The sequence below is a fragment of the Mustela putorius genome, unplaced genomic scaffold, assembly GCF_011764305.1.
Source record: "Mustela putorius furo isolate JIRA1106 unplaced genomic scaffold, ASM1176430v1.1 tig00000580_pilon_pilon_pilon, whole genome shotgun sequence".
NCBI lineage: Eukaryota > Metazoa > Chordata > Mammalia > Carnivora > Mustelidae > Mustela > Mustela putorius.
The window spans coordinates 15677823-15704155 of record NW_025421423.1 but is presented as its reverse complement, the minus strand read 5'-3'; the positions used below and the strand labels follow the sequence as shown (position 1 = coordinate 15704155).

Sequence of the window (26333 nt, the reverse complement as noted above, 5' to 3'; positions counted from 1 at the left end):
CCTACCTCTCTGCCTACTTGTGATCTCTGTCTGGCAAATAAATAAATAAAATATTTTTTTAAAAATCTGCTAAGAGGGTAGATCTTATGTTAAATGTTCTTAACCATGAATAATAATAGTATTAGTAATAATAATACAAAGAGGTGGGAAGAAACTTGGAGGTGATGGATAATTTGGGACACAGATTCTGGTGATGGTTTCATAGGTTATGCTTAACTCCAAACTCACTAAGTTGTATACATTTAGTATGCCCAGTTTGTCTAGGCCAACCTCTATAAAGTGATTTTTTAAAAGAATATGTAAATAATTCTCCGTGTGTGTGTGTGTGTGTGTGTGTGTGTAATCGCAATAATAAGGAAAACAGCCCAGTACAAATAGGCACAAGCTTTGAAGATACCTCACAAAAGACCCATACATGGCTAATAAGCATGTGAAAAGAGACTCAATGTTATTGTTAATCAGGCAAAAACAAAGTAGGGCCACAGTGAGACACCCTACACATTCACTAGAATTGATGTGAGGAAAAGGCTGACAAGACCAACTCTGGGGAGAGATGGGGAGCTACTGGAACTCTGCTATCAGGTATCAACCAAACAGAAACGAAAACACGCCAACCAAAGACATGAGTGTTCACAACAGTTTTGTTTGTGTCTTGTGTCCACTCCATCTAAGCTATAGAGGATACGGCACAGAATTATTCACAGTATTCCTTTATGATCCTTTGTTATTTCTGTTAGTTCAGCAGGAATATCGACTCTTCCATTTCTGATTTTAATGATTTGAATCGTCTCTTTCCCTTGATCAATTCAGCTAAAGGTCTGTCAATTTGGTCGATTTTTTTCTCGAAGAACCAAGACTTCAGTTCCATTAGTTTTCTTTACTGTTTTTCTATCCTCTAGTCATTCCATGGATTTCCCCTCTAATCTTTGTTATTTCCTTCCTCTGCTTACTTCAGGTTTATTTTGCTCTTCTTTTTCCAGTGTAGCAGCTTAATTTTTAAGAGCCCCAAGCTTAAAAAAAAAGAAGCCCCAAACTAGAAACAACCTACATGTCCACTGATGAATGAATAAATAAATTGTGGTATACTCACTCAATGGCATACTAACCAGTAATAAAAAAGAACAAGCTACAGATAGAACAATGTCATGAAGATCGCTGAGTGAAAGAAGGCGGACACAAGAGAGTATATATTTTACGGGGCACCTGGGTGGCTCAGTGAGTTGAGCCTCTGCCTTCTGCTCAGGTCATAATCCCAGACCTGCATCATGCTCTCTGCTTAGAGGGAGCTGGCTTCCCCCTCTATCTGCCTACTTGTGATCTCTCTCTCTCTCTGTCAAATAAATAAAATCTTAAAAAAAAAAAAAGAGAGAGAGTATATATTTTATGCTTCCAATTATACAGAATTCTAGACAATGCAAACTAACATAGTGACAGAAAGCATATCAGTAGTCACCTAGGGCCAAGAGTGGAGGAAGGGATGGAGTATAAATGGGCACAGGAAAACCTGTGGAGGTGACGTTCTATATCTTGATAGTGACAGTGGCTTCACAGGTACATATAACTGTCAAATCTAATGAATCACACACTTAAATGACAATTATTTTATATAAATTACACCCTCGAAGTTGATTTTCAACTTAACTTTTTTTTTTTTTTTTTTAAGATATTACTAACTTATTTGAGAGAGAGAGAGAAAGAGAAAACACAACTCGGGGCAGGGGACAGAGTAAGAGGGAAAAGCAGGCTCCCTGCAGAGCGGGGAACCCAAGGCTGGGCTTAGTTCCAGGACCCTGGCCGGGATCATGACCTGAGCCAAAGGTTCAACTGAGCCACCCAGGCACCCCTAAACATGCCTTAATCTTCTTAAATGTTTTTAAAGTTTAAAAAGAAGACAGTGGAGCAACTTCTATAAATGTCTTAAGGGGAAAAATGCCAAATTATCAATCAGAAAAGAATAATGTATACCACTTAGGGGATGGTATATAATTCACGCCATCCAGGGTTTTTCAACTTAAGTCACTCATAGACATAAAGCAGCACCCTAAAAAATAAATCAGAATAAAGCTTTGTTCAAGAAAGAAGACACTCATTTAATGGGAAGCTGATGTCACTGCGCAATGCAATTAAGAAAAGAGTTAATAAAATAGAAGAGGCATTAATTTTAGAAAAGGATTGATCACAATCAAGAACTCAAATTCAGGATAATTTCAGCCAAACCTAGAAAGGGAAGTAAAAGCAAGTCCAAAGTCTTTCCTTGTTCTGGAGAAAATCAAAGTTACTAATTAAATTGTGCCTAGAGTAGAAAAATACAATTGTAAACATTAGTCAAATAGAAACAGGAAATAGAACTTGGGAAGAAAATAAAATTGAACAAAGCAAACTTCATCGATCCAATGAAACTCAGGAAATGGAGAAAAGGGAGAAAAAAAGGGTAGAGTTAACAGAAAATAGTAAACCTAAAATTTGATATAAAATATTAGCAAACTAGGGGCGCCTGGGTGGCTCAGTCAGTTAAGCATCTGCCTTTGGCTCAGGTCATGATCCCAGGGACCCGGGATCGAGCCCCAAGCGGTGTCGGGCTCCCTACTCAGCTCAGGTTCCCTGCTCATCAGGAAGCCTGCTTCTCCCTCTCCCACTCCCCTTGCCTGTGTTCCCTTCTTTTTCTTCTTCTTCTTTTTTTTTTTTTTTTTAAGATTTTATTTATTTATTTGACAGAGAGAGACACAGTGAGAAAGGGAACACAAGCGGGGGAGCGGGAGAGAGAGAAGCAGCCTTCCCGCTGAGTAGGGAGCCCCAACATGAAATGGGGCTCGATCCCAGGACCCTGGGACTGTGACCTGAGCTGAAGGCAGATGCCTAATGACTGAGCCACCCAGGCGTCCTTGTTGGTGTTCCCTTCTCTTGCTGAGTCTCTCTCTGACAAATAAATAAATAAAATCTTAAAAAAAAAAATTAGCAAACTAAATCCCGAATCAAGTAGAATTTACCCTAAATATAAATGTCAATACGGTTCAGTATTAAGAATCAACTAATTGTATTAATTAATACGGAAAAATCAAATAATCATTTCTATAAATACTAAGAAGGCATTTTATTAAATCCAAATTCCATTCCCGATTTTTTTAAAATAGTAAGCTATGAATTTAAAAGTTTTCTTGATAAGAAGCCAAGAGCAAACATGACATCTAGTGAAAAAAAAATGGTATCTAGTGAGAAAATAGTCAATACATTCCTCCAACAAGTAACAACATAGGCATGCCCCCACTATTTAAGAATATCCATTGGTCCTGGTCCAATGCAATAAAATGAAAAAAAATTTTTTTTGAAAGGGAACAAAGAATTGCTAAATATATTAATCCCTTTTTTCCTGAGTAGACAATGAAGTGAAACATAATTTGAAATGTGTTAGGAATTCAGTAAGGTGGTTAGATGCAAGATAAAATTACAAAAATCAATAGCTTTCCTACATACTGGCAATAAGCTATAAAATATCTGCAATAATTTGGATTTTAGACCTTTATCTTTTAAGCCTGGGATAAGGGAAGAGAAACAGGAACCTGGAAAGCCCTGAAGCACATTAGCCTGTCCAAAGAGGATTTGGCTACAAGCACCTAGAACAGTGCCAGGCACTAGATAAATATTTGATGAATAAGTGAATGGAATATGAACTTCCTGATTAAGTCTGGTTCTTCTCATCTATTTCCTCTGGGAGGGAATTCTGTTTTCTTACCAGCTGAAATAAACCTTTCTTCTCAAGGTATATAGCTCACGTACCAAAAAGATTCCTCTTTTGCTTCATGTTGAATGAGCCAAGAGTAATTCACTTAGGCCAAACAAAATGAAAATCAAATAAAAAGATGAAATGAAAATGCCTGCCATAATCAGTTCATGGTAATAATCGGATCAACGGTAATATAGATGTAACATTGGGAATATGTATTGTGGGTTATTTATTTGTTAAAGGTTTCTACAGTTTGGCCTTGAGCTCATACTTATAGAAAATAATCCTAGAGAGGACTCAAGATTTTCTTTACCGCAATTTATGTACTCTTCTGAAGAATTAGGTCAACTTTCTCTTCCTTTTTTCTGTTGTTTTATAAAAATCCTTTACCATACAACCTTGCTGTTCTAGAAACTAGCATTTTTCCTCCCTGTCATCTTCTATTTTCCGGGTATTTATACCCCAAGGTGCACCTATCCTTACTGTCAGTATCTATCAAAAACAGGCAAAGAATACTTTTTATAGTCATCTAAAACATGTTGCCCATCTCAGTTATAAAAATTAGCTCTGAGAATAGCTTTTGAGGCCTACTATGCATAATCTCATTAAGTTATCAGAACGTTATGAGGCTGGTACCACTGTTATTCCCTTTTATTGATAGGGCAACAGAGGTTCAAGGCAGGCAAGTGACTTGCCAGGACTCCCTTGACAGACTCCAAAGGCTCCATTCTTTCTACTCGGCTGCACCTGCTATGAACCAACGTTACTCTAATCTCTTCAACGAAAATTCTAAATGTCTCTACATGGTGTACCTCCTTGGTTTGGAAGCAGAGGTAGCACATAAACTATTCACTTAGCTGCCAATAACACTATTTCTCAGGATTAACAGATCCTCTTTACCCATTTACTGCAAACTCATAAGCATACAGACAGATGTCCCCTGAGTCATGTATAAATCAACAGCAAGACCTTCCTATCAGCCTCATCATAATTTAACCACAGAGAAAGCTTAAAATGGATAGTACTGTGTTTTTGTTTTAAATTAGGTGGACACGGCAAAGTCCAAGAGAATAAGAATGATTTAAGAAAAACAAAATAAACAATAATAACAGCAAAAAACAGTGGCTACCCTGTTCTTCAGAAGCCCCTGAAAGTGGAGATTTGATCATTTTGCTCAAACCATGGCACTTGAGACATGCTTAGAAATTGCAGATATTCATGTTAGCCCCGAATCTGGCTCTCATTCTACTGAGAAGTCCACACAGTCTAGTCTATCATACTCTATAAGATACGTTCCAGGTTGCTCAGAAAGTTTCACAGAGAGCTAAAGCAATGTGTCAAGCCTCCCCAAGAGAAGCTGTTACACCAGGGCAATCAAGTCAACTCAGTTGCATCAACTTACCAAGAGGTGTCAGTCTCATCACTACCATAACCACCTCCCGGTCCAACTTTTTCTATTTGCAATTGTTAGGAAGTTGGCCACCCCTCTCTCTAAGAAGCTGTAATGAAGCCCAGGTAACCATGCACCAGGATAAAGACTACGATCAGGCGAACGGGGAAGGAAAAGAGCTAACGTCACTAGACTGAAAACACCCCCTCCTCTTTCACCAACACAGGCAATGTCCAGGGCAGCCCATTTGCCAAGGAAGATAGAGGCGGGAGCATGAAATGGGAGTCCTGGAAGTCTGGACAACCAAACAATGGCTGACTTGGAGCAGGAGAGAAAAGACTTGCTTATGAACGCAGGGAGGAAAAAAAAAGACAGTTCAAAAAACTGGTGGAAAAATGGGTAAAGATCACTCTGAGCCAATATTCACCTGTATTTGATCGGAATAGATTAAAAACTACCAGAAGAGCATTACCTCTTTTATCCCCTCAGTTAACAGCTTAGCCTTCTCCCTTTCAGGTTTCGAGCAGTTATGATTCAGTTTTCAAGCAGGGACAACATACACATCTACTCAACAGAACTATGAGGGAGAGCCTCTTTTTTTGTTTGTTTGAAATCCAATCAGGGTCAGTCAGAGGCTGGTTAGTCAGATTTTTCCTTTTTAATCAGTATCAACTATTATTAACCAAATTGGGAAGAGAGTAGGAGGGTGCTTTCGCATTTGGTCAAATAACCTCTCAAGGGCAGAAGACTATACTCTCAAAGGGTCAGGAAATGACCCTTCGAAGAGGGAAAGTTGGATCCTTCCAAGGCTAGCGTACACATTTCCACCTACGCTCTTGAAAACACAAAAATGATAGACCGCACACCGTTTGTATGTACCTTTTTTCTTTTTACCTAAAATATCCAGCCATTGTTGCATATCACTGTGTACAAGGCTGCCTATTCCCTTTAACACTGCATTTTGTAAATGACCACAGTTTACAACGAGCTCCCTACTGATGAATATTTGGACTCTTTCTTACCTATTGCTATTAGAAATAATATCGCAACAAATATTCTTATATATACATCCTTTAGCCCATGTCCATTTATTGAGTCAACAAATATCTAAGTACCTAACCCATCCGAGACTTTTTCATGCCTGAAATTACAGCAATAAGCAAAGCAGACTGAGTCCCTGCGCTACACTATGGCGCAGTGTAAGAAACATATGTGTGTGAAGTAAACTCCCACCAGGTGAATCTGAGAATTCTTCTAAGGCAATTGATCTCAACCTTGGCAGCACATCAGAACTATCTACAAAAATCTTTTTTAAAAACACTAGTCTCAGGGCCATCCTAGATTCATTCAATCTAGGATCGAATTTCTTGAGCTGGGGCTCCAGCATCGGTAACATCTAGGAAGTCCTCCAATGATGTGAACGCTTAGTCAAGCCTGATAATCTTGTTTGAAGACAGTGCTTCTCAATTTTTAATGTGCACACAAATGAGTTAGGGATAATGTCAAAATGCAGATTCTGAGTCAGTAGGTCTGGAATTCAGCCTGAGACTCCACCTTCCCAAAGAGCTGCCAGGCCATGTCAATGCCACTGGTCCACAGAACACATTCTGAGTAACAAGGTTCCACAGCCATAGTAGGAGACACTACAGTAATACAAACACATAAAAGGTGGGCAAGCAAAAACTCACACAACCTGCCAGGTACCTTGTGGGTAAATTCATTTGGGCAGGGTAGAACTAACTCCCTAGGAGAGGGCCAGAGAGGCAAATATGTAGATGAATACAGAAGGCATGGGCCTGCACCATCACTGCATAAGCACTGGGAGGTCGCTGCAGGCCTCTGGAGATGGGAATGACACACAGACACATACAGGGTGGTGTTTTCAGGAAGGGAAACTCTGGCTACAGTGGTCAGAAAAGAGCAGACTGAGTAAAAGCTGGGAAACAAGACAGATCATCAGACACCTTCATTAGGGCAAGGACATGGACAATGGAAATGAAAAGAGGGGAAACAGTGATGTCGCCTGCAGGAATGAGATAGGAGGAGGAGAGGCCAAGAAAGCTATGATTTTAAATACTCTCCCCATAGAGTGATCTTAAGGGTGCTAAAATCAAGTATCAGAGAAACACTTGGGAAGGTACATTTGAAGCCAGACCCTGAAGGTGTGGGAATCCTACGCCTTGGGGCAGGTGTGAGTCCATCTGGGGATGGTGTGTAAGGAGCTAGCGAAGGGTGAGGACCCTGGCTGGTGGGTCCACAGTGAGAGCTGGAAGGGAAAAGAGGCAGGTCCAGAGAGGCAGGGTGCAGAGACCAGGGGAGGATGCAGAGAGCACAGAATCCATTCATTCTGCAGGTATTGATTAAGCCTCTGCTTCATGCCAGGCACTGGGCTAGGGAAATACAGCAATGAACGGTAGGAGACCCTGAGACTAAAAAGAAAAGAGAGTGAAGAAAATCAGGGGAGGCTGGTTAGTGTCACAAGTCACAGAAAATGAGCACCAGACCAAGCAGTCTGGCAACTCGGGTCCTAGGCTCAGCTCCACCAGGAGCTAGCTGGGTGACCTGGGTCTGACAGATGGCTTCTCTCACAGGGCCCCAGATGCAAGTAAAAACAAGAGGGTCTTAGGGTGGATGCCCTCCCAGGTCTCTGCAGCTCTAAAGGCCTGAGCTCCACAGTGCGAAAAGAACCGTTGCAGGTCTCTGCGGTGGTGAGGGGTAAGGGCAGAGCTGGACCGTGGACCCTGATGCCCAGGCGAGAGCAGGCACATGGTGAGGCAGATGGAGGCCTCGCACAAAGACTGCTCCTCTGAGGAGCCTGGCGGGGCTGGGGAGAGAGAGCGGGCAGGAGCCAGCAAGCCTTGGGAAACTTCCTGACAAGGGAGACTGGTGTGGTGAGGACAAAGGCTGCAAAAATTGAGAAAGTGGACGGAGAAAAGAGACCTGAGCTAAGACACAGGAGAGATGGGCTTCATTCCCCCTCGGCATGTAGATGGACCTTGTAGTGGAAACCCGAGGTTCAGTGACTAAGGTGCGCAAGTGCTTGCTCAGAGATCAGGGAGGCTTGGAGGAGAAAGCCAGGTCTCGAGCAGTGGTGGTGGCGAGGAAGAGCAGGCTCTCGAGTCAGACAGACCCAAGTTCAAGTACCTGCCCCACTCTCCTCTAGCTCGGCATCTTGAACCAAGTTACTACTCCCAGAGCCTATGTTTCCCCAGCTGTCAAAGGGGAACACGACAGGAACTACACCATCGGGGAAGATCCAGCAAGGATCCTCAACAGCTGGCGCTCTGCAGATGTCAGCAGCGATTGTGCCCCCCCCCCACCTTTATCTCTGGGCGAAGGCAAGGATAACTGGGGGAGCACAGAGGCTGGGCACCCTCTGCGGGGGAGAGACCCGAACAAAAGGGGAAAGAAAGTAGAAGCAACGATTGGGGAAATGAAAAGCAGTCTGAAGCACACAATAACCATGAACAGCTGGGCAGGAGGGGAGTTTACATTAAGTTCTTCTAGAAACAGGAAATGTTAGAATGTTGACAGGCGATGAAGTCGCAAGGATCACGGTCAACCCAGACCGGAGAAGCCAGTCCCAGGAAGCCAGACTCATCACAAGCATACCCAAGGATCCAACAGTCCTCACCCAGAACACCAAGAAGGACAAGAGGTGATTTTAACAGGACCTGGCCATCAATACCTCTAAAGGGTATACTCAGGGCCAGCTCTGTGGGTCTGTGATCTGTGCTCACACAGGATCCTGTGCTCAGAAGGTTTCCACACTGGGCTGAATGCTCTGCTGTCACCATCTTGGAATTCTTAATAAAATCTTAACAAGGGGACAAGGATTTCAATTTTGCACTGGGTCCCACAAATACATAGTCAATCTTGGATACACTGCTAAAGAACATTCACTGGATTAACAAGGGCATAATAAAATCTATGGGCTGGGGGCATCTGGGTGGCTCAGTGGGTTAAAGCCTCTGCCTTTGGCTCAGGTCATGATCCCAGGGTCCTGGGATCGAGCCCCGCATCGGGCTGTCTGCTCCGCGGAGAGCCTGCTTCCTCCTCTCTCTCTCTCTCTCTGCCCGCCTCTCTGCCTACTTGTGATCTCTGTCTGTCAAATAAATAAATAAAATCTTTTTTAAAAATAAATAAATAAAATCTACAGGCTGAAAGACAGTAAAAAGAGTTCCCTATTATTATCAGACCAGAAAACAATTACTCAAATTCTCACTGAAATCCCAATATTGACCATTAGTATCAAGGACAAAACCTGTAACAGGTAACTCAATGCCCCCTTGAAATATGCTTTACTCTAGAATTTCTTTAACTCAAAAGAAATCACTCTAACTACCCTCAAGGCATTCTGTGCAACCCCTACCGCAATCCTTCACTGCACCTCCTCTGTCTCCTCTCCTGGGCCTCAACCGCCTGGAGGTCAGGTCATCATGTCCATCTATGTATCCTCAAGGTAAGGCACACAATAGGCCCGTATAAATCTTTAAGAAAAATGAACAAAAAGTCCATGTGCCTTCAAACTGCTGATGCAAGTCATGAAATAAACAAGATTTGCTTGACTGGACAGCACAGAGAAAGGCTGCTATATTGCATTTTTTGCAGCATAAATGCTGATGCCAGCAGGATGACAACAACCTCAGTTCCTTAGAACACATCTCTGCCCTCACTAAATAGTCCTGAAGAAAGTCTGTCTTCCGTTTTTGCAGTAAAACAGCTATTCTACAAGCATGTCTATTCTAATTACGGACCCGTCCCAGGCTAATGTCATTTCCAGAATTTAGATATCTTGATTCCCAAGGAACAGGCCTTACGCAGCACATAGAACAGAGAAGTCACTCAAACATTTGCAGGATAAATTCATCTATAGCACTTCAACTACTAATATGATTTATTGATTTTAGGAAGAAATTAGCTTTAAAAGTATATACATCCTCAACAGGGAAAGGACAGTCTTTTCAACAAATGGTGTGCTGGGAAAACTAGAAATCCACATGCAAAAGAATGAAGTGGAACCCTTGTCTTACACCATATACAAAAGTTAAGTCACAGGACACCTGAGTGGCTCAGTTGGTTAAGTGTCTGCCTTCAGCTCAGGTCATGATCCCAGGGTCCTGGGACTGAGTTCCGAATTCTCCCTCTGCCTGCCATACCCTCTGCTGGTGCTCACCCTCCCCCTCTCCCCTTCTCTCTCTCACAAATAAATAAATAAAATCTTTTTTTAAAAAATTAACTCAAAGTGGATTAAAGACCCAAACCTAAGACCCCAAACTATAAAACTTCTAGAAGAAACACACGAGAAAATTTCCATGCCATTGACTTAGCAATGACTTCTTGGATAAAACACTAAAAGCCCTGGCAATAAAAGAAAAAATAGATAAATGGGACCACAGCAAACTTTAAAAAATTGTGCAAAAGACACAAAGACAACCTATGGAATGGGAGACAATACCTACAAATTGTGTATCTGATCAGGGTTAATATCCAGAATATAAAAATTAACTCCTACAACTGAGCAACAAAAAAATCAAATAATCTGATAAAAAATTAGCGAAGGACTTAAACAGACATCTCTCAAAAAAAGATACTCAAATGGCCAGAAAGTGCAGGAAAAGACACTCAACAGCACCAGTCATCAGAGAAATATAAATCAAATGTTGTATCCAGGGCGCCTGGGTGGCTCAGTGAGTTAGGCCGCTGCCTTCGGCTCAGGTCATGATCTCGGGGTCCTGGGATCGAGTCCCGCATCGGGCTCTCTGCTTGGCGGGGAGCCTGCTTCCCTCTCTCTCTCTCTCTCTCTGCCTACTTGTAATCTCTCTCTGTCAAATAAATAAAATCTTTAAAAAAAAAAAAAATGTTGTATCCATTAGGATGGCCACTTTTGTCAAAAGAATAGAAAAGGGGCGCCTGGGTGGCTCAGTGGTTAAGCCGCTGCCTTCAGCTCAGGTCATGATCTCAGGGTCCTGGGATCAAGTCCCGCATCGGGCTCTCTGCTCAGCAGGGAGCCTGCTTCCTCCTCTCTCTCTCTCTCTCTCTGCCTGCCTCTCTGCCTACTTGTGATTTCTGTCAAATAAATAAATAAAATCTTAAAAAAAAAAAAGAATAGAAAATAGCTGGCACCTGGGTGGCCCAGTTGGTTAAGTGTCTGACTCTTGATTTCAGCTCTGGTCATGATCTCAGGGTTGTGAGATTGAGCCCCATCTTGGGTTCCATGCTGGGCATTAAGATTCTCTCTCTCCCTCTGCCTCCCACCCCCCTCACTCTCCCTCTCTAAAAAAGACTAAATTAAAATAAATCAAAAATTAAAAAATAAAAGCTTTCCAAAAAAGAACAGAAAATTTCAAGTATTAGTGAAAATGTGGAGAAATTAGAACCCTTGTGTACTTTTGGTGGGATTATAAAATGGTACACCCACTACAGAAAACAGGATGAAAGTGCTTTAAAAATTAAAAACAGAATTACCATATGATCCAGCAATCCCACTTCTGGGTTTATACTTCAAAACAAACAAACAAAAAAAATTAAGACAGGATCACAAAAGACGTATCTGTACATCCATGAAGCATTATATACAATAACTAAAAGGTAGAAGCAAACTTAATGTCCACCAGAAGATGAATGGATAAAGAAAATATGATCTATCCATACAATGGAATATTATTCAGTCTTTAAAAAGAAGAAAATCCTCTCACATGCTACAATATGGATGAGCCCTGAGGTCATTATTCTAAGAAAAGAAGACAGTTACAGAGACAAATACTATACGATTCTATTTATATAAGGTATCTAAAGGAGAAGTATCATATTTATAAAGACAGAAAATAGAATGGTGGTTACCAGGTGTTGGGGGGGGGGGAGTGTCTGCTAATGGGTAGGATGAGTTATCTTTGGGGTGATGAACATTCTAGACCTGGAAACTGGTGACAGTTGCACAACCTTGTGAATAAATTAAAACCACACACACTATATGCTTTTAAAAAGTGGATTTGAGGGGCACCTGGGTGGCTCAGCGGGTTAGGCCTCTGCCTTCGGCTCAGGTCATGATCTCAGGGTCCTGGGATCAAGCCCCACGTTGGGCTCTCTGCACAGAAGGGAGCCTGCTTCCCCCTCTCTCTCTCTCTCTGCCTGCTGTTCTGCCTACTTGTGATCTCTCTCTCTCTGTGTAAATAAATAAATAAAATCTTTAAAATTTAAAAAAAGTGGATTTGATGGTATGTGATTTATATCTCAATTTTTCTTTTAAAAGGCAACTACGCCTGAGGCACCTGGGTGGCACAGTCGGCTAAGCATTGGACTCTTGGTTTTGGCCCAGGTTGTGACCTCAGGGTTATGAGATCAAGCCCCAAGTCAGCTCCGTGCTCAGTGGGGAGGGAGTCTGTTTGAGATTCTCGCTCTCCTTCTGCCCCTCCCTCTGCCTGCATGTTCTCTTTCTAAAATAAATAAATAATTTAAAAATAAAAATAAAATAAAAAATTAAAAGTCTTTTAAAATCTATAGTTTAATTTTTGACCTGTTTCTCCCAAAATTTGTTTTATTCTTGCCATGATGATTCAGCCAGTCACTAAAACCTGTGACCCAAGAGTCTCCCTTGCAAGTAATCTCTTACTGTTTGCCTAACACACACAGCTCGGAGCTGCTCCAGAACCCTGAAGCTGGAAGGAGGGCTGACCTACTCTTTCAGACTCCCTCCCCAGCCACCCCCAAGCCATGGTTGAACCTCTGGGCCCAGTTGACTGGTCTCAGGCGGAGTACAGGACCCGAGCCCCGGCTCCCCGAGATTCCTCCCTGTGTAAGAGATTTACTCCCTCTCCGGAGGCAGGGCTGTAAAATGGGAGGGCTAGGACCTGCCAGCTGCCCGCTCCCTCCCTCACTGATAAAACTGCTCTGGAGCATGAAACTGACCTGCAGGAACATTCAGACCCCTGCTTCCAGCTCAATCAAGGGTTCAAGGTAGCCTGTTGATGGGTTCGCCCTTCTTTGCTTAAGTTAGTGAGAGCCTGATTTCTATCATTTGCAAACAAAACTCCAGAGCACCCCACTCCCTGAAGACAGGGATTCAAAACTCCACTAAAACTGCAACCTTCTGCTCCAACAGTCTTCTCCCTGGACTCCTGGCCTCTTGATTCCACCCGCCCTGTCCCAGCTAGGGGCTCAGTCCCGGTGACCTAACAAGTACGGCCCTGCACCTTCCCTGCTTGAAATCCAACTGGCCTCCCAATCATGTAGCACAGAGCCCTCGCCGTCTGCCAATCCAGACCTCCACCTGCCCACTACCTCCCTCTGCATGACTCAGCTGCCCTGCCTGGGCCATTCCTGCGACCAGATACCGCCCAGCTTCGGCACGTGCTGGTTTTTCTGCTCCCGTGACTTTTCTTCGCTCTGTCCATTTGTAAAACGTCTACTTCTCCACTCTCCACCTCAAACATCATTTCCTTGGGAAAAGCCACCGTTCTCCTAAGCAGGGTCACTCCCTACTTCTATCCCGGTACCTCACTCTCATAATAACTGTGGCGGAGACAGCCGGCGCCCGCCCGTGTCCCCTCGCCCTGACCACCTCAGGGCCCACTGGCCTGACTTCCAGCTGCCAGCGCCTGCACTTCCTGGCCTGACTGCTTCCCCCGCGTTGCCCACCCATGGACAGACCAGAAAATGCTCGCGAATTCAATGGCCAACATGCCATCCGTGGAGTGCGCAACCAGTGGCCGATAAAGGCTGCCGTTCGAAGACCCCCGCCTCACCCCGGGTGTGGACAACCCAGGTGTGTGTTCTGCACAGGCTCCGAGGGGCGGAAACTGGTTCGGTGACTTATCTTTTTCTGGTACCTTCCCTTGCCTGCCTCACTTCCCTTCATCCCTCCAGCAAACTCCTAGCGGTTAAACTCTCTCTCAGGGTCGGCGTCCCAGGCCATACAAACACCCGCATCTGCACAGCACTGACCGTCTGTCTGCTCGACGCTGTTACTGCGGAACGGCCCATAAAGTTAACCCAGCATTTAGGTGTGGGGACACAGAGGTTAGGAAACCTGCCCAAGGCCCCAGAGCTGGTAGATACGGTTCACATTTTTCACATTCTACTGGAACCATCTTTTTGCCATGTCTCCACGAGACCAAAGACCTCCTGAGGGGGTTCCTTTTTATTTTAATCTTCCTCAGTGCCCTCAGCATCCAGCAGAGCCAGGCCTACGAGGGATTGCTCGGGACAGAAAGGTTTTCAAGGTGCCTGCTCTCTGCTCCCCGGGCACAAGGTGTGTTTTTTCTCCTTGGGGCCTTCGCTCTAGCAGGAGTCCTGAGACGCCGCCCCTCCTCACAGCCCTCCGGCCCCAGTCCGCACACCCTCCTGCCAGCCACACACACACACACAAGCACACACGACAGCCGCCCAACTGCTGCTGTGGCGGCCAAAGAGAGGAATTCTGTGGGGTGAGCGACGCGAGACCACATGAAACCCCCCATGCCTCATAAACAACACGAGTCCCTCACACACCAGCCAGTGCGCCTCTGCCGCGCTGTCCTGCGTTTTCCCGCAAAACATCTGTCCGCTTCCCTGTAACCTCCACTAAAACTCAAGACTCCCCAATGCTAACCGTCTTCCCTCAACCCTGTTCTTCCCTCCGGCCGCCACCCTTCCTGTGACCAGTGCCACACCCCTGCTTCCCACACACTTGTCAGCTCGCACCTCAGGGACCACACCTCAGCAACCGCCATGTCGGCCGCCCCCTCGGGCTGGAGCTCCCGGGGTTAGGCGACCGTATGCTGAGGAAGAGCTTCCTGGGAGCGGCTTCTGGGCTAAGCCTTGAACTCTGAGGAGGCTTCTGAAGGTGGGGCTCAGACCCCTCCGTCCTGACTCCTGTCCTCAAACTGCACCCTAATGGTCTTCGTGCTCGCGCGCGCACTCCGTGAGGGCGGCCAGGTGTCCCCGCTCTACCAAAACGAGGCATCGTGACATTTTCTCATCTTCCGTCCTGCAGGCCACCGCTCCAGCAGAAGCCAGGCCAACACCTGCCTCGGGGCTCGTCACTGCCAGCCTCCAATGTCCCCAGCGCAGACCGTGCCATCCGCCCCTCCGAACCCCTCGAGGGCCGACTCCTGCCTGAAGAACAAGAGCTGACCTCCATGTCAGCGCGCTCAAAGCAGTCTGGGGGCTGCCCGCTCCTCACTAATCCCCACCCCCAGGCCCTCAAAACCCACCCCAACACATGACTCCACTCGATCCCACTCCAGCGGACACAGGCCTTTCCCATCTCGGGAGCTGTGCTCAGGCTTCTCCCTCAGCCTGTGGTGCTTTCCCTGTCTCGCACCTGAAAGGCCCCTCAGACTTCCAGGACTGGTGAAAACAGCCCCTCCGCCGCCTCAGCTGGCTGCAGACGTGCGCCCCGACAGTGTCGCTGACCGACAGGAACGAAGCCCCCCTCTTCAACAGTCCCAAAGTAAAACTCAACTCTCACTTCACCTTTTAAGGTCAACTTATCTCTCAGTCAATATATATTTTTTTAAGTGTCAAGTGACAAAACCCAACTGAAAAGAATGTCAGTAAAAGGGAATTCACAACCTCCTGTAACTAAGCAGCAGCGCTGGCTTCGGACATCACCGGCACAGGCGGGTCCAGGATTCGAGGGAGCCACGGGTCCTGCCCCCCCCTTTCTCTCCCGGCTCTGCTCTCCTCTCCGGCCTCTTCGTGAGCCCCTCTCCACGTCGCAGCAAACACAGGTGCACAATCTTACAGGAAGAGACACCCTTCCCCCAGCGGCCATCCGAGCAAATCTAACGAAGACTGTTAGGCTCTCCTAGAGTCACACGTCCTCCAAGGAACCTATTTTGGCCAACGGAAGATGCTGATGAAAGACCAGAAGACAGGATGAGCAGAGGAGCCGGGGAGCTTCTGTCTCTGCCCGAAGTCTTCTGCTCTGGTTCAAAGAGCATCCCCGGCAGCAGCTGCTTCCTCTCCTGGCCTCTCCTCCTCAGGGGACCCACCCTTGTGGAGCCGCCCTGCCATGCTTCTAGTTCCAACGGAAGCTCAGAAGGGTTGTAACATCACCTCGTCTTGCTGACCCTCCGGCCCTGAGGGTGACAGCAGTTTCCTGCTGTTGCTGCTCTGTTAATCTCACCATCTTCTGCTTGATTTCTCGTGCCTTCCATTGCCTATGTAACTAACTCCCTGCATTACAGCCTTTCGGTTTGAGATACCTCAGAGGTTTTTCACCCTGATGGGCCCACGACTGATACAGACGTAGACAAAGAACAGGCAGAAATGCCAAAGGAGATATGAAGAGTACAGCCCCTAGGAGTAACCGCCGTCACCACCTCCCATTTATTAAAGGCTCCCCACGTATCAGGCACTACTCTAAGTGCAGACTCCCCACAGCCTCAGGTTGACCCCGTGCCAGAGCTGCTCCTGTTTCCTCTTTACAGATGAGGAAACTGAGGCTCAGAGAGGTTAAATAATTTGCTGTCGCAAAGCCTGTAGGTAGGCAGCGCTGGGATTCAAACACAGCCAGCCAGGCTCCGGCGCCTGGAAGCAGAAAGTGCTTCCAGAAGGAGGGTGCTCGACAGCATCAAGGGCTGGAGGAAGAGGAGGTCAGGCTAGCCCAGGACGGTGAAGTGGCTACTGGATTTTGCAAGAAGGAAGTCACGAGTAAAGTCAGAAACCAGACAGCAGTGGGCTGAGGCCTGAGCGAGGAAGACAAGAAGGGCCCACCATGCCTTCAAAAAGTTGCACTGGGAGGAGTCACAAAAGAGATCCTGAGACGGGGAAGAAGAAAGCCTCACAGCAGAGTTTCCTTCACTCCTCCTTTGTTTTACAAGTGAGAGGTGACCCGCGCGTGTTTACTGATGGAATGCGCCAGGGGAGAGCGAGCGAGCCTGAGGACACAGGAACGAATGAGGGTGACGAACAGAGCAAAGGTCTCTGAGAGGCCAGACAGGGCGGGCCACGCGGTCGCGGAGAGGCCTAGAATCCCGTCTGTCTTCTCTTCAGCAGAACAGGAGGGCGGAGGAGAAGGACGGAAGGTGTGAGCGACAGAGAGAAGCTTCGGGTCCGGGGCCTCTGTGGAAGGGACGGAGTGCCCAGCACCGCTGGGGCCCCAGCTGGGGTTGGTCCCCATGAACTGACCCCGGCAGCGATTCGCAGGCTGTGTTCGCACCCCAGGTGTAGGCAAAAGACCTGAACCCGCGGAATGATCCAGGGTGGGTGTAGAGGAAGGAGAGCAAGGGAATGGAGGCCGGGACCCGGCAGGAGGCGAGAGGAGCGGTGCACGGGGAAGGAGCGAGGCGAGCGGAAGCAGTCAGCGAACAGGTGCAGTCGGTCCTTGCTGACTGGGAGCGGGGAAGGCACGAGAAGATGGTGTCTCATGGCACTGACTCAAAGCCCAAACCATTCCGGGTATTCGAACGCAAGGGTGTGGCCGGCAGAGGGCAACTGAACTGAAAAAGAGGTCAAGGTGTGTGGAAATAAAGTCAAGGAACCAATAGTTTTGAAGGTTTGAACAGGGTCTTTTTTTTTTTAATATTTTATTTATTTAATTGACAGGCAGAGATCACAAGCAGGCAGAGAGGGAGGTAGAGAGAGAGGAGGGGAAGCAGGCTCCCTGAACAGGGTCTCTTGAGGGGAGGGTATTATTTGAGAAGACAGTGAGTTGAGGGCTAGGGATTTTTTTTATTATTATTTTTATTTATTTATTTGAAAGAGAGGCGGAGGAGAAGCAGCCTCCCCATGGAGCAGGGAGCCCGACGCGGGGCTCAATCCCAGGACCCTGGGCTCAGGACCTGAGCCGAAGGCAGAGGCTTAACCATCTGAGCCACTTAGGCTCCCCAAGGTCTAGAGATTTTAATGAGTTAGAAACAACAGGGAATGAAAAAGTCATGGAAGTCCTGTAAAATGGACACTTGTTTCTGCTTGTCCCCCATTCGTTCATTCCTCCTTCTATTAGCAGCGTCCTGATTCTGCTTTGGAAACCACCTCCATCCTCCCCCAGCTCACACAGGGCTCCTAAGATACTAACAATATTCTCTCAAGCTGGGAGATAGGAGGAACAGGAGTATTTTTTGTTCTTTAAACTGTATAGATACATTTTATCCTTTAAACATTTTATGTACTTTATATGTACATTTCACCATTCAAATGCACAGACCTACAAAACACTTCCTTTCTCCACCTCCAAAGATAAGGATCTGCGTCAGGTCTGGGCAATCAGTTAACAAAGCTTGGTTCCAGTGCCTGACCCAATTGAGGCTCCCGAGACACCAGCCCAGGGCTTTGGCTGGGGCTATCAGGAAAGAGTACTCTCTTTCTGCTGAAATTGTGAGGCTTATTTGTAGAACATATCCCTTTGCTAGCCTGAGAATAAAACTAACACAGAAGAAAGCAGAGCCAAGAGACGGAGAGTGACAGATTTCCGATATCATTTGAATACCTAGCTCCAGCCACTCCTAGCCCCAGCCAAACTATCTGGGGCTTTTCAAAGATTTTTTTTTTCTTTTGCCAGTCTGCATTTGGTTTATGGCCTTTTAACTAAAAGGAAATGAATTTCAGCGCAATAGCCAAATAAAGGGCTCTCAATTCAACAGCCTGCATGACCTTTTTCAATATGTAAGTCAGATCAAGTCCTCCTTCCACTCAAGACCCTGAATGTGGCCTCAAAGCAAAGGCCAACATTCTCAGGGTGCCCTATGCGACCCTCCATGGTCTGACCCTCCCCTCTCTGCTGTACGTCAACAACTCTCCATTGTCCACTCTGCCCCAGCCACGGTGGCCTCTGGGCTCTTCCACAACACACCAGGCAGATGCCTGTGAGCCTCCAGCTGGACACTCCTCCAGACATCCACTTGCTAACTCCCTCCCTCACCTCCTCCACGTCTCTAAAATCTCCAGTTCTCAGGAAGGCCTATCCAAATCTTCCTCCCACAGCCAGTAATCGTGAACCCCCTGCCCAACCTACTTCTTCTCCCTCCCACAGCATGTATTACATAACATAGGACATACTCATTGACAAGTACCCAGTGAGGGCAGGGGTCTTCAACTGGCTGACTCCGCTCAAGTTCCTGGAACAGTGCCTGTCTCCTGGTAGGCCCTCAAATAAGTGACTGACCAATAAAATGACATGGGCCTCCGGGGAGAAGAGCTTGGCTTGTAAAGGGCAGTGGGGAGAAGGGGACACCAACCCCCATCTCCTGATCCTGATATAAGCGGAGTAGGGGACGGAAAGACACCTCCACTCCGAAGACTCTGGGAGGAGCCATCACTGAAAAGGACAAAGGAAGTAGGTGGAAGAGTTGAGTGGAGAGGTTGAGGATGTGGGAAGGTGTGTTAACCACAGCTGGGCCTAGAGTGGGCTCTGTGTTGGGAGGGACACAGAAGCTTGGAGGCTGAGCCGGGGGAGAAGTAGCCCAGAGTGGTTTGCAGATGAAAGAGAGACAAGAGTCAGGCCAAGTGGTTTATTTACATTTTAGGTGAAGATGAAGGATGTAGTGATAGAGGGCCTGGTGAGGCATGGAAAGAATTAGTCCTAGCAAGCCTTGGAAGATCGGAAGGATTCTCCCATGACTCCAAGGTCTGAATGATTTTAGAAGTTAGTGGATGAAAAGCCATCATATTTGGTTGTTGTTTCCATCTCCCACAAGCATCACAGACACCACCCAGAAGTGTCTGCCGGACAAAACCATGAGGCTTCCCCATTCTTGGCAACATCCTGGGTCCACAGAAAGCAATTCCCCTCCGTATAATACAACAACCCTGTGCCATGAGCAGCCTGTCAAACCCTCATTCTCCAAGCCCAGAACAGACTCTGAACCAGGCATCCAGGGTCACAACTCCATTGTCCAAAAAGACGAGAAAACAGGTTTCTTTTCAAAGACAGATCACAAGCACTCAGCTTTCCTACCTGTCCTCCAATGACCCCCATGCTCCGGGGCAAGAGAAAGAGGCCAAAGTGAAGGCTTCCTTCTACTGGTCCTGACTCACCTCAGTTGAATGCTAGCTTCTCTCTAGAGAAATTTCCCCACAGTCACTAGAACACACGTGCATGCCAAGATTCAAGGAAAATGTTACTTCCAGTCAGGGAAAGAAATTACATTATTTAACCTCTAAGGAAAAGTGGCTTACTATAAATCAGGCCCTTGGGAGTGATGTCATTTTGATGCTTCTTACAGCTGCAAGGAGACTTATTAAATATTCAATAATTAATAATAACAGCTTCAAGATGGTCTTTCTCACATGACTGTCCCTGTAAAGAAAGCCAGCAGTAATTAGACCTGGGCCTGACTTCCCGCCCACCGACAAGCTCTTAGTGGTACAAGGCATTTGTCCTGCCAGTATTTATTAGGAAAATGCCCATATTTCTGAGAAAGCTATCTGCCAAGAATGGATCATTAAGCCAATGTGTAAATCATTGGGGACACCTGGCTGGCTCAGTCAGAAGAGCATATGACTCCTGATCTCAGCATCATGACTTGAGCCCCACACTGGGTATAGCAATTACTAAAAATAAGGGTAACAGTAGCAATAATAATATTAATAATAAATACAAATTTTTAAAAAAATAAATAAAATAGGGGCGCCTGGGTGGCTCAGTGGATTAAGCCACTGCCTTCGGCTCAGGTCATGATCTCAGGGTCCTAGGATTGAGCCCCGCATCGGGCTCTCTGCTCAACGGGAAGCCTGCTTCCCTCTCTCTCTCTGCCTGCCTCTCAGCCTACTTGTGAGCTCTCTCTCTGTCATATAAATAAATAAAATCTTTTTAATAAATAAATAATTAAATAGCCATCAGCGGCAACCAGCATTCAAGATGGCTCCCATATTTATACCACCTGGTATTCATACCCTCTTCCCACTTTGTACTAGCATTGGTCTGTGTGACAAACAGAATATGGCAGAATTATGTCGCTTCCAAAATTAGCTTATACAAGAGTATAGCTTGAGTCCTGGGATCTCTTGCTCTCTTGGACCACTTGTTCTGGGGGAAAGCTAGCTGTCATGTCAAGCAGCCCAATAAAGAGGAGCTAAAGCCTGCCAACAGCCGAGTGAGCGAGCTTGGAAGCAAATCCTCCCCAAACCCAGCCTTCAGATGACCCAAGCTCTGGTCAACACCTTGACTGCCACCTCAGTAGAGACCTGAGGACAGAACCACCCAGCCTAGCTGCTCCTAGATGACACTACTGATCCCCACACACTATTTTCAGTACTAAATTTTGGAGTAATTTGTTACACAGCCATAGGTAATAAATTCACTATCCTGAGAAGGAAATCAGAAGGTTCAACTTCAGTCCCTGCCCTACATGCCTGTAGGAACAATTTCTCAGTCTAGAAGAAAGCAACAAATTATTTATCCAGTCACTCACTGCTTATTGAATGCCAAATATGTACAAGGTATTTCCAAGCAACACAACCCTTCATATAGTGTATCATCTATAAAATAAAGAGAAATAATCACAAGCACCAACACACCGACCTCAAACTGCCCAATCCATTGGTTTCACTCGCTTTTTAAGTCCTTTTGCTCTACTCTTCACTCCTGGCTTTCATAAACTCTTTAAGGTACACCAAGTTCCCCTCCATATCTATCTTGAGTCCTCTGTGCCCTAATACACTCATTTTTACTGTACCACATGCCCTCCAATCTATGGGGTAAAGAATTAGGTCGTCCGATCCCATTTAACACTGGGATTAGGAGAAATTCATTTAGTATTTTACCAGGAAGAGGGAATCCTGATCACAAGTGTTAAGACCAATTCTAATTTCTGCAATTAGTGAGTAGGTGGCCACAGCAGGGCTGACAGAATCACAGCTCAAGCTCTGGTCACAGCTGAAATGGGGGGAGGGGAGGAATGCCGCCCCTTAACCCTTCGCGGGACTCTGCGGTCTCTCAAAGCATCACCAGAATTATGCTGCTCTAAGAAAATCAGGAGCCTCCTCCGGCACAAAGAAGGTCAAAGGGCGAGCTTTCTTCCCATCAACCACAAAAGGGGCCTCTGCCAAAGCTAACCAGTGTGGAGGGCCATCAGAGGTGAACCGAGCCCCAGACGGAAAACCACAGCAAGACTCTCCCCTCGCCGGCTGGGGTCTGAGTCAGGTGACTCCACAGGGCACACAGCAAACCTAAACAAAGATCACTCCCCACATGACAGAGCGTGGGTTAAATGACTGGCAGTAACACCAAGGCTGCCAGTCCTACCACGGAAAACCATTAACTCTTGCTCCTTTGCAGTCCCAGCAAAGTGGAGAGCTACAAGTTACCCAGCAGCTCAGCCTTCGGGGATGCTCCTGGAGGAACCTGGGACCCCCCCATCCCAGGACACAGGCGCAGGGCACCGCACACCCGCCAGCGGCCCCAACACGCGGGCAGGACCCCTCCCCACCAGCTGTCACTGGCGCCCGCGCCCCGTCAGAGCCAGGCATGCCCGCCCCCTCCCGCCGCTCTCCGCGCCGCTACGACCCCGCGGGGGCGGCAGGGAGGGACGCTTTTTCAAAGGCGCTGGAGCCCAGGACACGCTCGCCCCCGGGTAGGGGCGCCAGGGTGGGCGCGGCCCGGCGCCCAGAGGGAGCTGCGGGTCCACCATCCCCCGCGAGAGCGTAATGCGCCTCCCGGTCCCCAGCCCCGTGCGCCCCACCTTGTCGCCGAAGCTGCGGGCCATCAGCAGGTCCGGGCTGGGCGTGCTGTCGCCGCCCACGGCCTCCTCGCTGCTGGAGCCGGCCAGCGGGTGCGGCATGTCGAGCAGGGAGTGGGGCCCGGTGGACGGCAGGCCCTTGGGGGGCCCGCCCGACATGGCGCGCACGGCTCGGGACGCGCCGCCGCCGCTTCCTCTAGTGCCCGCCGCGGCGGGCTCCCCCAGCGCCCGCGCCCAGGCCCCGCTCGGCCGCGGTCGGTCGGAGGCCCTGCACCGGCCGGGCGGGGAGCCGCCGCCGCCACCCGCTGGCTTGTCTCTGGCCGCACAGGGCCGGGCCGGGCCGGGCTGCGCTGGGCTGCGCTGGGCTGCGCTGGGCTGTGCGGGGCTGGGCTGCTCCGCACCGCGTACCCCCTCTCCGCGCCCGAGCCCGCCGCGGTTCGCTCGCACCTCGGCCCGGGGCGCCCAGCCCGCTCCGCCACGCCGCCCAGCCCGCTGGCGGCCCCGCCCCCGCGGCGCCTCGGCCGGCCCCCGAGGGGGGAGGAGGCGGGAGGGGAGGGGGACGGGGAGGCGCGCCCGAAGCCCCGCCCCCGCCCGCCGCCCCGCAGGAAGTGCGCGCGGAGCCCTCGGCCGCTGTCCTCCGCGTGGCCGGCCTTGCCTGCGAGAGGCCGCCCTGGGGGGCGCCGCGCGTCGTCCCCAGGCAAATGTTTAACGGAAATCAGTGGTAGAAAAAGACGTTGGAGCATCCTGTTCCATTCCACCTGCGTTTACCGAGGCGTCCGCGGCCGCCACGCGCGGGCATGGGGGCTTTGGGGCCCGCACGTGAGTCGGGATCTTCTGGCCTCGAAGATAACCCAGAATGGAAGGATTTGCGCCGCGCATTATAAGAATGGCATAAAAGCCTCTGAGACGCAGAAGAGCTGGGGGACATGGGGTGGGGAACCTAGAACGGAATTCAAGGAGGCAGGGAGAGGTTTCTTCCCAGGCGCTCCGAGATTCCCAGGCCATCTTGCTTCTGCAGTGGAGCCCGCTGTGTGTAAGGCTAACCTCAGTGAGCCTCAGAAAAGACAGGGAGCGCTACACATGATGTATGATTCAAACTCACACCTTCACCCTGCTGCCCTTTGGGAGAGCTGTATTTTTCCTGCGTCTGTGCTTCCTTTCCAGGCCTTTGGCTGAGCTGAATTCTCATATTTGTTAGAGTGGAGATAGTCCAGGCGTTACGTGACCTCTTGGGGGTGGCAATTCACCTCCTTTTCCCACCTTACCTGGTTCTCCAGCTTTTTTTCTTAGGACCAGGTCAGTAGAGGGCATCAGTCCACACAAGAAAGAATGGCTTCTAGGGCAGGGTGGCTCACTGTGAGGGTGTAATTTTCCTGTCGATTTCCAACCTCTTTAGGTCTGTCCAGTTACACCTGACAAATTTTGAAGTTGGAATTCACCGTGTTCTCCGCCACATCTTTATGGACAAAACAAGTTATACTTCAGCAGGAGGAGAATGCAGAGAGTTGAACCTGATCCAAAATATCACTCAGAGACCCACTGAGGTTACCTTACCTTATTTCCCCGGTGTAATTCGCTGGGCCTTAGTCCTCAAGTAATCATCTTCTCTCTCCCGGACGTGGGTCTGCCTTGGTAGGGGAAATCAGGATTCAGAGGGCACTGGCAACTATTTTAAATGCTGCCTCTGTCTACCTCACAAGAATGTCAAAGTCTGGTCTCCTAGAGGTGGGTAAAATTAATACTTTTATATTCAAGGGTTGCTTAAGACTACCACGGACCCTATGAACTGTTCTAATTAGCATCAAAATAAATAGCATGGCTATAAGGAGAATCAGTGTTCTATAGATGGATAACACAGGTGTCTCTTACTGGATAGTGCTACTTATTTTAACAAGCTGGCCACTTTAACCTAACAGCTTACTTTATGAAGACTCCACTCAGCTTTCTCCTCAGGTCACCAGGGAAGAGTGAAAAGAGAGCCACATTTGGACTGCTGCCAGTCACTACAAGTGTGTGACCATGAGCAAGTTATCTAACCTTCACGAACCCATTTCCTAACCTAGAAAGGAGGAGGGAACAGGTAATAACAGCTGCATTGGTGGTGGTTGTGGGACAGCATTTTCAGTAATTAAGGAGCAAAATGCTCGTGTAGAAGAGACATTCCCTAAATGTTCATTCCCTTCCTCTCCATCAGGTTTTCTCTGCTGTGGTTATAAAATGATAATCCTAGAGTGTTCATAACTGAATGTACTACACTCCAAACTCCTCTATTTGTTTGGGTCAGACTTGGGCCATTTTTCTCTGCTCCTACCAAAAACAAACAGCCCCCAGAAAACCAGAGTTCCTAAAAGGCCATATGAAAGAGTTTATTCATTTATTTTCCCCGTTTCCTGGTTGGTCAGTGGCATCTGGCCACAACGATCCAGTGGGTAGTCATCAAAACTGAAGAAAGTGAACTTCTATGGAAAACATTTTGGTATGAAGTTTCCACCATTCAAATTTAGCCCAGGACTGCCTACTCACACTCACCACTTCCTGTTGTATTTCAGTGTTCCTTGTGGTGGGAAATTGTCCCTGAAATAACGTTAAGTGTCCTAGAGTATGTAACTATGGCTCCACTGAAAGTTTTCAGAGCAACATGGTAGGAAGGAAGAAACGTGAAGTTTGTATATCTGACAAGAAGGTTGTAGTGTTTGTCGGAATTTCTGGAGGGAAGCTTGGATCTCTAGGGCTGAGCTGTGAGGAAGAATGAACTGGATGAGATGTGCCTGGGGATACCGGGAAGATGCCACCAGGACCTAAGAACACAGGATGGGGTGGGCTTTCCATGAGCACCCAGACTGCGGACCTCAGAAACAAAGCAGAGTCCCAACAAAGCGTTCCCTCTTTCTCTCCCCTGGTACAGCATGTGCTTAGGCCTTATTCATGTTTGTGTTAGCTGCTTATCCTCTCCTGGTTTTTTAATACAATCGTAGCTTTATTTTATATGGCATCCCAAAGCCTGCCTCAGAATAACACCACCACTTCTGAAGTGGACGGCTGAGGAGGACAAAGGAGGTTTTCAAAGAGCTTTCAGAGTGACATGTAGAAAGCCACAGAAGGCTGTCTCAAACAAGAGGGGCCACTGAGAAGACACCATCGCCAACACAGGCAAAATTGTGTGGACAGTTTAATTCAGCCAGTGATGTCCCAGGAAAAAGCGAGGGCCAGCAGGTCCACTTGAGGCCAGGATCTGAAGAGTTTTGCAAACAAGAAATTGGACCTTGCCCCAGAATAGGAGAGAGGCTTGTGGGTAGTGATAGGATCACTTTATACTTCCATATCAAAACTCCTGGCCTCAAAAGCATACAGACCCTCTGGCAGTGGATAATGCGACACAGACTGTGAAGTCCGTGCCTCAGATCCACCTGTGAATTTGTCAAAAGGCAAATTTTTGGACCCCACCCAAGAGATTCCAGGCCCAGCCTGGAATCGACATTTTTCCACAAACCCCGGGGTGATGCGGATACTGGTCTATACGCTGTACTCCCAGAGACACTCTCTGAGCTCCACCCCTCGCTCTAAACCGTAAGATGACATTCCAAACCACCTTTGGCAAACAGCATTCTTAAAATGCTTG

The 26333-nt window shown here is 47.7% G+C and overlaps 1 protein-coding gene across 2 annotated transcripts in view; it reads right to left on the bottom strand.

Moving 5' to 3' along the window:
• SNX30 (sorting nexin family member 30) overlaps positions 1-23214 on the bottom strand; it is a 108112-nt gene extending 84898 nt beyond the window's left edge. For both annotated transcript variants that reach the window (XM_004747824.3, XM_004747825.3), the window contains exon 1: positions 22718-23214. In XM_004747824.3, the coding sequence (XP_004747881.1) occupies positions 22718-22873 (156 nt within the window). In that variant the 5' untranslated portion in view covers positions 22874-23214. The remainder of the gene's footprint in view (positions 1-22717) is intronic.
• Positions 23215-26333: the final 3119 nt, after the last annotated feature.